Here is a 14,509-nt window from a genome sequence, read left to right on the forward strand (position 1 = left end):
GGGTAAGGTTACGTTTGCTCTTTTATCTAGTTATCTACCTAATCATGATTCATCTTCATCGTCGCGGTGAGCCTAAAAACGAAGAAAAGCGACGTTACATAACAATGCAAATAATTTAACTGCCCCCAAAACCATTTTGTGCCACATTTAATCTGTGATTTCGTGTCTCTTGTTCTCTACTGAAACCATGTAATTGACATGCACATTGTGCATTAAGAGGACGTAAACACCATATACATCTTTATATTCTGACTTGTGAAGAACGAAAGTTGTGTTAACCGTATCCCACGTTGGAACTGCTAGCAACTAGAGAAGTTGGCATGCTAGGAAACGGGGTTTAACATAATTGGGTCAGGCTGATTGCATGGGTGCTTTTCGCGAGGGGGACGTTTTCGCAAGACGAGATACTTTACTAAATCCACTCAGAGGTGTTTGCGGGGGGAAGGGGGTCTCCCTGCACGTTCCCCCGCCTTCCAGAGCTTCCTGCTTCTAGGGTTCCTCTCGCGGGCCTCCGAAGTTTGACCTAAAAAGGTCTCGTGGATGTTAGTTGGGTATTACAGCGGCCTCTCGTTTCTGCTCCACGATCCAGTCCCTTGAAGACCGAGTCACCGTATAGAGCAGCTAGCAAGATGCCTGGACGTCCACTATGGCAGGTGAGTGCAAATACTCTTGTTATCGCCTTGCACTGCACAAAAAAACGCAGCGTTGTATAAAGCCTATTTGCTGCACGCTTTGGCTGATTTGTTACAGGAAACTAAACTTCTACAATCCGTCGTCGATTTTGTGAAGGCGCTGGTGTCGTTCGACAACTTTCCATTCCGAAAAGATTACTCTGGAATATTTTTGGCTCCGGAATGGGCGTGGCTTTTGGTGCATCGTTTCACACTCTAAATCTAGATGGTGCTTTCTTCATTTTCTTTTTTTTCTTTTATTTTTGCTTAGTGTTTTCAGGTTGTAAAACGAAAGAGAAGAACGACGAAGTGAAACAGATAAATATAGGAATGCTTAATTGCCATTTCATGCTCTGTGATGTGTGTTTATCAAACTTCATGTTGTAAAATCTTATCCTTCGCTTTCGCTTGGCAAGGAACGGATGTCAATACTCACGAAAATCTCAAATTAGAACAGGAAAAAGATTAAGAGACGAAAAGAAAGGAGTGTGAATAAAAGACATAAAAAGGATAAAAAGTTTCAAACCCGAGAAACGATCTTAGAGAAGAGCAAAGGTACGTGGTAATGACTTTGTTTACTTGGCACAGTTCACAGATCATAAACAGCCTATATTTGAAAAAAAAACAGAAATAAAAGAATAAACGCCGTCTTTGTTAACGACGCTAGGATATGCCTACCAGATGAAAGTATAAAAAGCATAACCCAACACAACACTTCTCTGTGTGCTTGAACAATGGAATTTGTTTGACCATGTTTAAAATTTTTGTATCCCATGCATTTACGATAAGTTTTGAGTTTGTAGAGTACTTTCTGACTAAATAATCCGCCGAAAGTTTATTTGTTCTTATTGCCCGTATTACGTGCCAATGTTAATATCAGAAACAAACATATTGAACTACAATACCTGGAAGTAGCACCAACTTCAAATTTTGGAGCGCCATAAACGCTATTTTGCGTGTGTGTTAATGTAAACGTCAAACAGCCTATGTGTCGAAGAACCCCTGAATTTTACGAAAGATATAAGAAAGTTACATTTTATAAATTGTTTTCTTATTCTGTTCATTCGTGTTTTCCTGCCTTGCTGATCTTTTCTCTATTCCAATTTTGTTTTACTATTCTTTGTTTATTTATATTACCAATTTTTGTTGCTTCTCCTTTGCAGTTCCCCTTATTCTCTATCCTACATTCAGTTATTCTTCAGTTTCATTTTCTTATTTTTACCGTTCCTCCAAAGATTCAACATTAAGAAAACAATAAATGTTAATAAATATGACATTTTAAAACATCGACGATATTAAGAACACACATGTCACCAATGTAAGCATTAATATTGTTGAACATGCACCCTCGTACATTATCTCTTTATTTAAATGTCACGAATTGTATATGTTCTTCTCAATACTCTAATTTTAGAAATTCATTTTAAAGAAGAATTGTACTGCAGTATTTCAATTTTTAAATGGCAAGTGAAAACAGGTTGTTAGTTTATTCTATTATTTTGAGTGCCGTATTTTTAGACTAATCGCGACAATGGAGGTAGGTGGTGATGGCCATAAAGCTGATTATTATCTTCTGTCAATATCTTGCAAGTCAAAACTGATCAAGGAGGGAATTGATGTCTGCAGTGCCATTTAGAAGTTTGTATTGTAATATAAGAAATTTTACACCATCTATGAAATGCATTGGGAGAAAATTAACCCACTGGACACACCCATCTCTTGAAAAGGTGGAATGATGATTATCAATTTGATAATTTTCGATTCTCATTTGTTTGACCTGAATTCGAGAGAAGGATCTAGATTAAAATAGAAGAAAAATGAAGTCATCTTGCGGCAGCAGTTGCAAAATTTGGGTTAGGAGAGAATGTCTATTTCTGTCTTGCCAGATCGGCAAGAAGGGGGGCGGAGGGGTTCCGCGTGCTGCTGGCGTTCCACGTGGAAGAGAGGCAGCCTTGCGTTGTTTTTTTCTTTTTTTTTTCCAGCTGTAGCAACGAGTCGTGATGCTTGCCGCCGCTAAATTTTGTATTTACGTTTTCCAAAACACGATAATATTTATTTTGTTGATAGATCTGTGGTTTGTTTTCATTTAGTTTTCTAAATGAACACGTTTTCCATGTTGGAACATGGTGGCATTTGAAAGGGAATGAGGGGAATTCCCCTCTCTGCTTTCTGCTTGATAATTATTGGATGTATGTTCAAGATTAGTTACTACATTTTCTCCTTCAGTGGAATCTTTTCACATACCACGCTGGCGTTTTGATTAAAACGACTGCCGCAATCCGCATAGCAGATCGCTGGACAAATGTAAAAAAATCGTTGATTGGTTTAAATAACAAGTAAAACAAACTAAATCAATCAATACTTTATGTACAACACTTTCACTTATTTACATTATTTCATCATTAAATTTGCCTTTTCATAACATTTCATTATTTTTGCCATATTTATTAACATTGAAGAATTTACAGTAAGTCTCTATTCTAGGGCTTCCCTTAGATTTGGGTATTGGTGAAGAAGTTTGTTTGTTGGTATTGTCACTCTGAAAACTTAACTCTATATTTTAAACTTGTCCCATAGCGTCGGATAAACAAAGGGAAATCGCAGCCAGGGTTGTTGACTTATAGAATGTAAATAAGAATATATCCTCTTCTTAAAACCGTAACTAAATCTCCTATTCAAACACCCTCCTATAGTTTCCTTGTACACGATGATATGATCCATATTTTTGTGACGTCACAACTTGAAAATATGTCACTGATGTATTCTTTTGTGAAAGAAATTTTGTGTTATTGCCTATAAATTGCACCTTGTTTGTAATGTATATCTCTTGTTTAATATTTATTATATAATGTATTGTATGTCTTATTGTGCATTGGGTAATGGTTTTTAAAAAGTGTTTTTAATAATCTGATGTAGATGTCAGTTTCGATTGTAGCATCTTTTTGTAAATGGCAAGTTATTCATCTATATTTGATCTGTGATCTTGAAATAATATAAAATAGAGGATTTCGCATAAGAAATTAACACTTTCGCCGTAGATCGTCGGTAGAATTTAAACTCAAAGGAACTGTTCGGTGTTGTACATACATCTTGATATGGTAGTTCGGGGTGCAAGCTAGGCCTATGCGACCATAGGTACGCCGATAAGGGCGGCGCCAGGGGGAGGCGAAGGTTTAAAAAGGGTGTTTTTGCAGTTAAGGCGAATTTTATTTTGTATTTCACTACATAGTTCAATAAGACTGTAACGTGTGTCTGACTGAATGGTAACATTCTATGACCACTTTCTTGTAGTGTAAGACGTAATTCAAATGTCATCATGGAGTCCGGAAGGAGGGAGTGGGCAAGGGGGCTACGATCTATTATAAGAGCGTGATAACTTCAAATTGAAGGAGTGTTTTTTTTTTTATCCTAGAGAGCAACACAATTAGGGAGAAAAATATGCCTCGTTTTTCTTGCCTCCTCCCAGTGGAAAAATATCCGCCGTTCTTCCGTCTTCCTTGAACAAGCTGTTCCTTTCAAATTTCCAAACACACCGTTGTTGTGCTAAAATCTAGCAAAAATTAAGTAAGTCGCTAGTATTTTTCAATTTCATTGCCTAACAGCTAATTGGTATATGATTTAGTGGCTAAAACATGCATGTATATTCCTGTTTTCTTTATTTTCAACATCGCAACCGCTAAATTTCATTCCACACCTCCTCAGCACCCCTAAATGATTAATCCTGGCGCCGCCGCTGTACGCCGATAACCATGCATTGATGCTACGTACAATACTGCAACCATTCTTCGTTAGCTTACAAAATTATCCCAAAGACTAATTTGGAATAAAGGGTTAAGAGCGAACATTGGCTCAGTTATTATTACATACCTCTTGGTGTGGTAGTTCGGGGCGCATGCTAGATGTATGCAACCATAGGTACGCCGATGGCCACGCACTGAGGTTATGTGTTGTAGTTGAGTCAAGACACCGATAAGGCGAAATCCTCACATTCGTTCCAAATATATTTGCATTATAATTGCAATAAATAAAGAATAAATCCTTTCATTCTATCTACGGCAGTAATGTGGTTTTATTCCTCTGTGCTGTGAGATATTGTTGCCTAACACCAACCATGTGCCTGAGAGTAGTCTGTGCACTTCAGCGAATCTCATCGTTCACCACTGATCATTATTCAGTTAATATTAGTAAATAAAATACAACCACTGAATACGAAAATATAATACACATACATTTCAACACTACTTGTATTGTGGGTTAGTGCATTGTTATTTTTAACATATAGCATCCCTCTGGCATCTTTCTTAGGTATGGTCGAAACAAGACGAGACTTGTTAGTGTCTCGGTTGAGTCTCGAAATATATAGAATAGACAATACATACATAGCGTGTCACAATACAAACTTTCACAGCGTATAGAAGCCATTAAGATAAAAAAACTTTTCTTGACAAAAATTTTTTGAGTTTGACGCCTCTTTTCGACGCTACGAACCCTCGAAAAGTTAATTTTATCCTGAATATTTGCAACAACGCACGGCAGGTTCACGATTGCCACAAATGCATTGAATTTTTAATAACTGTGAACATAATATGTGACGTAATCAGGTACAGTGCGTTCGTTTTGGTTCTGGGCCGAGTCAGCGCGTGAACAACTTTGAACAACTCTTTTAACACAGGTTAGCACTCGTTATGCAATAACGTCTACATGCTAAAGATATGTGCGTAAATAAGCGAGACGTTACGGGACGAAAATGCCGGCATCTGTGCTATGTCACGCGCAATCTCGGCCCAGGGCTAAAACAAAGGCACTGCACTTGAAGATATCCGCTTGGGTATGTGTGAATAAACACATGGTAAAGTAATTTTAGTTTGTTTTTCAAATATCATGCAATGTAGATGACCAAAGTCGTTCTCGTCTCGGTTTGTACAACGTTGTTTCGATATCTGTCTCGTCTCGCTAAAATTCCTAATCCTTGTGTACGCTGCATTGTTACCCTCCTTAAAAATGACTTCGGTTAAATTCCATCCGTGGAGCTTCTCTCCACGATGATCTAACGAGCAGGGCGAGGAATGCCTTTATTTTTTCCCGTCTGTCTCATCCGAGTTATTTATGCCTGTTGTACTTGGCGAGGAGTCGGTAGTCTTCGTTTCAAGCACCTCGATGTGAGTAACGTGCCTGATAATCTCTGTCTCTCTCACCCCCTCTCCCTAGTTATACCTCTTCATCCTTCCCACTTCAGTTTCTTTGCCTTTCTTCTTCTCTTTCTCCTATGGGCAGGGGCGTAGCAAGGGGTGGCCGAAGTGGGCGACCACCCGGGGCCTTGTACATGGAGGCAGGGTTGTTTAAGGTCCAGGAATTTTAAATAAATTCAATTCCGGTCCGCGAGAGAAAATCAGAAAATGTAAATGGATCCTAGACAGTAAATAACCTTTTTATGTTTAAACTATTTCAATTCGGTCCAGGGACCTTTCTTCCGAATCAGATCAAATAAGGTCCAGGTTCCGTATTGAAATGAAACAATACGAAACTTGGACCGAATTTAAAGTGTGTGAGAAAGAAGGTTCCGGTCCTGTTACGGAACCCAATAGAACCCATTCGAGTTCTTGGACCTTTAACAACCCTGCTTGAAGGGGTCACGCGCCCCATGGGGTTAAAAAAAATAGAAGTGTGAGAAATAGATGGAAGAAAGAGCTATTTTTTTTTATAGTTAAACGTTACATTTCAATCAATACGTCAAATATTTAGTATTTTGAATAAACCGGTCTGATTTTAGGATTTTCACGGGAAAATCACTGGCGCCATCTCTTAGAACGGTCGATAAGCGTAATACAAATTTTGGCTGACAATAACTTTGTGGTTCGAGGACAAAGAGAAATATTATCCACGGGAGGAACAACAGAAAATTCAGACAATTTTATACATTTTTCGAAATATGACCAAGTACTACAAGAAAATTTCAGACGTATACAACAAACTGAGATTCACAATTATCATCTAAGTTTTGAAATTCACAATGAACTGATGCAATTAATGAGCAACGAAGTCAAAATGACTATATTAAAAGAAAAAGTCAAATTAGCTAAGTCCACAGATTTATCAAGTTCACGTTCAGTCTCAATATTTATCTACTTTAAGTTAGTAACTTTTTCTTTTAACTCCTGGATTATTTTGTGAAAGTCAACAAGAGTTGGCACCTCTGCTGACATGATGGAAGCTATTGTTATTGACTATGTGCTATCGCTTTGGAACAAGATTTACAACGCCATGTTTGACCTGTGGATTCCATATCTATGTCCGTTTATTTAAACCGTGTATAAATGGCTTAACACACTCACAACACTGCACTTTCACTTCCTGTCTTAATGCGGCCTTAACACATTCCACGCAGAAGCTCATTGCGATATATCGAACGGTAGCAACTTGCTCTAAATAACACCTTGCAGTTGTTGGCAATACTGTTTGTTTACATTTCATGTAGGAAGTCACTGGAACGAGCTAAATTGATTGAATATCTGTATCAATGCTGCAATTTAGAGAGTAATTCTTACTCTGCATAGTAGTACTATAGTGCTTACAGTTCTCCATGCTTTAGAATAGTCGCCATAACGCACTAAAAGCTCTATATTAGACAAAATTACGGAGCACAGTAAAACTTCATCACTCGGTCATTTGACAAGGCAAAGGTTGCCAGGTTCTATCTCTATTATCCATAGAGAAAGACATCGAGCGAATTCAACTCCAGGAAAAGCAGAGAAAGACACATTTATGGTGAGCGAAATTACTAAATATAATTTTAATCTTTAATTTTTATTTTTATTTTTATTATTATTTAAATTTGATAATACTTTTGCTGACGTATGCCTGAAGACTTTGTATCGATACACATTGAGATTTCAAATTTAAAGAACAGATTGGGAGGTCGCATTCTAATCTCGCCCAGAGCCCCGCAATATGTTGCTAGGACAATGCCTATGGACACCCACAGAAAATTTTCTATATGGGTCGAAATCGAAGCTTTCTGTATTAAAAATCGTGTGACTTTTTTTTAAAAGTAAATGAGTCCCCTTTCTGCACATACAGGCTAATCGGGACAGGACCTACAGTTTAATGTGGGGTCTGAACCACTGTGCAATGTGCCTCCACCCGGGTACCAAACCCGGAATCCCTTGATTTTATGTCGACGACGTTACCTCTACGCCATCGTCGATGCCTTGTGATGTCATGTAGACGGATTATCGGGAAATGCTACTTGAAATGGAAATTCTTAGCCTGGGGGGGGGGGGAGGGGGGTTAGTCGAGTGTTTGGGCTCAGGTAGTGGGGATGCTCCTGCGGTTTGGTTTAACTTGGCGACAATAGGACAGGTGGGGGATACCTGGGAGATACTCGCCCATTCCCCTTCACTTCGAGCACTGCATATAACTAAATTACGCGTAGTTCGCCTCTCCAACGGCGCTTTCATAACGCCTTGTGTTCAAGTTGTCACAGGTTCGGAGGCACATGTCGGCCCTGTCCCGGTTAGCCTCTCTGTGCAACCTGCTCCAACTCAAATAGGCAAGTTCGAGAAAAGAGCCAAACGTGCTGTGAATAAAAGAGTGAACCATTCAATGTACCAACGAGGTGCTGATTTTGTGGAACTATCGCCGGTCCCCGTGGCGGAGTGGTTAGCACATCGCGCTACGACGCCATGGGTCCCGGGTTCGAATCCCGGCCTGGGCATGGATGTTTGTGAGTGTTCATTCATCAATTTCATCATATCATCACTCATCCTTATCTTGGCAAATTAGCCAAAAGTGGCACAAAAAGCGAAGTAAAATAAAGCAAATCAATCAATCAATTTAGTGGAACTATCTTGTAAATTTAGCATGTTTTTCCAATAGCGTAGTGATTACACTCTAATCAAGACGTTCCGGATTCGATTCCCAGCGGGTTCACATTGAATAGTGGTTCCAAATCAGTTTTCAACTGCAGGTCTAATCCTGATGAGCCTATCTTAGCATGGACTTCAAACATACTTTGATTGTAAATTTAGAGCAAGAAAGGGGAGGGAGAGAATACATACTTGTAAACTCTTCCATTTTATAACACCCACTTTAATTTGTCCATATATGTATAACTCTTGCCCACGCGGTCAAAACTTTCTGACCTCGTCCCTGGTGTCGTTGTATAAAGACAGCCGGAGCGTAGTGCTGATCACATCATCTCCACTATTGCACGGTGAAATGCGTGCGCGGGTACGCTCACACACATACTTCATTTTAGCATATCTATATTAGCAAAATATCCTTGCGTTCCCCTGAAAACAAAATCATGTCCAGTGAGAAAAAGCTTGTTCAATATCGTATCGTACAGTGGGATCCTTGAGTATTACCGTGCAAATTGTCCATGACTATGTTCATTAATTTTTATCTTACATCCGATGTGTTTTTAAGCGATGGACTTTTATGTATGATGTGCAGAAGTTGTCAACCGCTTGTTTTGAGTTTTCTTTTAATTCTTGAAGCTTCTATTGGGTCAAATAAAGTACACGAACATGGTGATGGACAATTTGCACGGTAATACTCATGGATCCCACTGTACAAGGTCCAAACTTCTGACAGATGGTGAAAAACATTCAGTTTGTGCTGTTTGCAGGATATCGTGAATGAGATCGAAACAATTTCCGTCCATTTTCAGCCCTATGACGCAAAACACCCGGAAGAAGAGAGGATTGACGTCAGTGGAGCTGCCTGGAAACGATCCAATGAGACTCTGCTAAAACGTCGTGGGCAGCGCCTGTGTGTTTATCTTAACAGCTGCCATCTGGGAATGCCCTGAGAAAACACAATCCCTGCCAACATTTTGCGGTAGTTTCTAGAACATCCGGAACACCAGTCACCCAATACGAGAAACGTGCAAAAACATGAATCTGAAAGTAAACGAATCTGACGCCATCTTTGCGGACAACAAGTGAACCGTGCTAATTGAAAGAAGACGCCAGAATGTAACTTGTTGGCGACATTGTAACCACGCCAAAATAAATTAATGAAGAAGCAGAGTTTGTCCAAACATAGTTTCACCTGTTGTTCTATGATGTTTCGTCTGTATGTAGTACGCTACGATGGGCGTTTTGTCAAGTGATGAACACGAAAGATGATGTCATATTCTTGTCTGTAAGGTTGCTGTAAAATTTCGGGGACAGAAATGAACCAAGAATACCGTGCTATATTTTAAATGCAAATGACACGGGATAAATTTTAAATGTGGACAGAGTTGAATGTAATTTCTAAGCAGAAGAATAGACCTCTATTGCACATGACTAAGTGTTTAATGTACTCTATATCTCTGTTTCTCCTCCCTCCCCCTCTCTCTCGCTCATCTCTTTCCACCTTTCTCATCTCCATTTATCTCCTTCGAACATTTAGTTTCACTCTTTTCTCTATGCCTATATTTCTCTTCACTTGTTTCTTCTATATTTTTTCTTTCTCGTCCCCTGTTTCTCGAACACTTTATTGCACTCTCTTTTCCTCTCTTTAATACTTTGTTTCATTCTCTTTTCCTCTCTTTAACACTTTATTTCACTGTCTTCATGCCTCTCCATCTCTCTCTCTCTCTCTCTTTCTCTGTTGGGGACTGTTTCGTCCTCTTTCTCTATCTTCTTCGGAGGTGCACAACTTTTTGGACCTGCATATTTTCACTTTTCGAACGAAGACAAAGATCTCCATTTTATGATATACCAGAAGAATAGTTGACCAGAACCATGATTCAATGCGAAGTGAAATCTGCTTGTTCGTTTATTTATTTATAGTATTTCGCGATTTATTTATTTATTTATTTATTTATTTATTACACGACGTATAGACCCTACTAGTAGGACAAGTGTTCAAATCATATTGTACACAGTTCCTTGATCAGGTTCCTTATTTCAAATTGATTTATTTACCTCATACTTAAGAAAAGAAACACGTCCCAAATTTTAATGACTTTTTATAGAAACTTATTTTCTAGGTGCAGTATCAACAGTGTATTCGTTCACAAATTTCGAAATCTAATTCTTCCTTAGAAAATGATTCTTTATCGGTTGGTTTACACCAGCCAGGTCAAACTCAGGTCGTAAGTATGGCCGCTTAACGATAATGTCAAAACTCTCCGGACCGCACATCTCGAACCCAACTCGCTTGAAGTCCAAAACTAAGAAGTTCACCCGGGAGAGAAATTCCAGTGATTAGACTTACAGTATCATATATTATATAGAGAGTAGCAAGTGCCATAAATTAGCAACCGGAAGCGGATGCAAGAATTCTCCTCACCCCCCCCCCCTTTAATACCACCCAACTTAGAACTGAATGTTAACACTATTACGTGTGCGTATAACTGTAATGAACAATAATTTTCATAGTCAGTGTTACTATTTTACATGTTTGTTTGAAGTATAAATTTTATACAATTGTGCAAACAATTTGGCAAGAAATCGTAATGGACAATTCTAGTTACGTTTCCCAGAGATTTTACACCTTTCATTTTTTTTAGAAATTAGCTGCTCGATGTCGACATTATGTTTGTATGAGCAGGAAACTCTTAATGCAAGCAACAAATGTTTGTCAGTCATTCTTCAACTTGATGTTTGTTAATTTGCGTCCCCTTTCTGTCATTTGTGGCTAATCGCAACGATGAGTATGGGTAATGATAAAATTGATGAAGGGACACTCACAGTTCATGTATTGCGAGCGAAAAGGCAACAAAACCAGCAATTTTTGCTTTCAATTGTACGTTGATATCCCCTGCTGAGTCAGCAATCTTCTCTTCAACTGTATTTCTGATTTTTGACTTTGTTTTGATTTCTGTTATTAAGCGTCGCTTTTCTGTCACTTTTGGCTAATGGCGACGATGAGGATGAGTTGGCAGAGTGGAGTTGTATAATGAAACTGATGAAGGGACACGTACAACATGTAAAGGCCGGGATTCGAACCCGGAATCCCCGGAGTCGTAACGCACAGTGATAACCAGTACGCCACGGAGGTCGACAACTGAATTTCTTGACAGAGTAATCTTTCTGAACGCCAGGGCACAAAATTTCCACGCATTTCACCATTCACTCCTCAATGAAAATAGGCAATCTCCCATTTCACATGACAAATTCTATATTCCTCTTCTATAGTTATTTTCTTGCTCCCACAAGGCTTAGACAGTGACACGGTTATCTGAAACTTTTACCAGAAACTGACTTTCCTTCAAGGAAAACCCTTCACAATTTCACAGGCGACAGAAAGCATATACGCTTCCCTCCACCAGCCAGCAAGATTTTTTTATTTTTTTTTCAGCACTAACCTGCCAATCAACTTGCTTTGTCGTTGCCACAGTACATTAAGTTACTGTATTATAAGAGTAAAGAAAATCGGTCAATCTGGTGAAGTTCGGATGAGTCTTTCATGAGAAAAGGAAAAGAGGGACGACTACATATGTATAGATGATAGTCCTGCATGCATCAAATGTAAGTAGGACCAAGGCGGACCGCATAATCGATCATTATACTCGAAGACCCTGACGAGATCGGGATAACGAGGCAACCCCGTAATCCAATATGTCCTCATGGGTCCTACTCTCAATTACAAACTCCAAAATTCCAACTCTCAAAATTTCTTATACGGTACGTAGCGCGTAGATACGGAAATTATCAGCAGTTAACTGTAGAAACGCAAACCATAAAACAAAAGAAAACGCTGTTTTCAACATACATGGTAAAGTTCCGTTACCATTATAATAAAGCATAACTCTGAAACCACATGACACAGAGCAGGGCGGTTTTTGCAAAGTGTTCTACAGCTCAAAGAGTTTCTTTGTTGTTCTTGTCATTTGTGTTCTAGGTCCATTTTTCTTAACGGAGGAGGACTGCATTACAGGGAACATTTACTGCTATATGCTTGAACAGTACTTACTCCCCCAGGTGGAGGAGTTTCAGCCATCCATTATTTTCAAACAAGACGGAACACTCTCACGTTGGTCTCATGATGTTCGAGATATTCTATATAGACATTTCCCTGGGAGATTGACGGACAATTAGCCTGCCCCCCACAATCTCCTGATATCACCCCCTTGGATTTTTTTTTCTTTTGGTGTACGACAAGGATTGTGTATACCAAACCCCTGTTCCAGATCTTGTTACACTTGGCAGAAGGATCATTGCAGCTGTGTAAACAGTTGATGCTGATATGCTGCAGCGAGCATGGGTAGAAGTCGAATTTCGCATTCACATCCTGAAGGCAACTAGAAGGGTACACGTTGAGGTGCACTGACATACAAAAAAAAGAATAAAATAAAAAAAAAACACTTTTTGAGCTGTAAAACATTTTGCAAAAAACAAACACCCTGCTCTATGTCATGTGCTTTCAGAGTTATGTTTCAATGCAAAAATAACTATGTATTAATAACTGTATTATATATAAGTGCTATGACAACTCCTCCACCTGAAAGGTAAATGACGTATAAGTACATTAAAAACAACACATGAACTAGATCATACATATGCGCGTGCAAACTATCTAGCTTCTGAATGCATAATCAATGGGTGCAAACAACTTACGATGCTGCGAGAAGTACTCACTGTATCCACAATTCCATTGCAAGTTACTTCCCTGGACAGGTATTCGCAGTACTGGCTTCTAACTGCTTGCTCCGCCATTTTCTCACTTACGACGACCCAGAACACTCTCCAATATTTATAGGTTTGAAGAATAGTAAAGTATACCCCTAACCCCAATCCCCTCAATGCACATTCAACAGCGGCTATCAATCCTCGATTAATTCTCCGCACCGTATTCGTTGAAATAACGTGTTGAAAATGTTCCCAACAATCAAAAATACACACAAAACAAAACAAAAATAGTTATGCCTACACACTCAAACATTTACAGGATTTTAAATTTACAAACGCCCTAATTTCTCAGTTGAGCGCCCGAAGAAAACTTCACGACCAAGTGCTTCGTGTGTTGCCAGATCATAATCGAAATTATATAGAGTGATACAACAGAAAAGTTCTAATAATATCAAATGTTTTTGAAAGAACATTCTTACGAGGCAACAATATTCATGCAATCACAAAGTAAAGAGTAAAATTGACATTTGCACAGCATCTTTTAGTAACTGAACAGAAACTACTAGATTTACAAATGCATACAAAGAATTTATTCGTATCACGTCCAATAACAAAGCCATCTTTTGGACATTTTCACAAGTATTTGAAAATATCATTACACTATAGAAGTGTCTTTAGCCAACATGACATACAGCTCTTGCCATATAGTGTGTGCAAATGTTATTACTACACGAAATACTACTTATGACTTCTTGCCATAAGATACAAATACATTGTAATTAGACAAAAAACCACAGATATATACACACACAACGCCGTTTAACAATTAACAATGTTTCTTACGATTTTTCAATACAGTTAGTTTCATAGACCGTTGGTCAATATTCTAAATCCAATTATTGACATTAATGATTTGCAGTTGATTCCTTTAGAAGTGCATTTCAAGCTAAATTCGCAAAAATAACAGAAGTCTAATGTGTTGTATATCATGGCCTGCCTGTAAACCCAGACATCTGGAAAATTTGAATAAATCAAAGGCAATGCTCCAAAGCTCTCGTCTGTTCGATAGGAAGCCATAAAGAATGGCAGATTTATCACACATAGAAGCTATCTGAAAGCAACACCCTCAAGAGGCGCCATCTATATTTAGCATCCGCTGCAGCTGTTTAGATAAATGTGAAATGCATGAAGTCTCTTCGAAAAGTTATCCGTGGCGCGGATGAAAGTCGATGATGCCAGCTCTATTTGTGGACTTGGGGAATTGAGGGTTCA

The 14,509-nt window shown here is 38.7% G+C and overlaps 1 protein-coding gene across 1 annotated transcript in view; it reads left to right on the forward strand.

The window, feature by feature from the left end:
• Positions 1–500: 500 nt before the first annotated feature.
• The window catches only part of LOC145988849 (muscle-specific protein 20-like), a 76,889-nt gene continuing 62,880 nt past the window's right edge, over positions 501–14,509 (forward strand). The window contains exon 1 of the mRNA XM_083124085.1: positions 501–653. Coding sequence (XP_082980211.1) covers positions 630–653 — 24 coding nt within the window. The 5' untranslated portion in view covers positions 501–629. The remainder of the gene's footprint in view (positions 654–14,509) is intronic.

This window comes from Lepisma saccharinum, chromosome 6, assembly GCF_977018435.1.
Source record: "Lepisma saccharinum chromosome 6, izLepSacc3.1, whole genome shotgun sequence".
Classification (NCBI taxonomy): Eukaryota; Metazoa; Arthropoda; class Insecta; order Zygentoma; family Lepismatidae; genus Lepisma; species Lepisma saccharinum.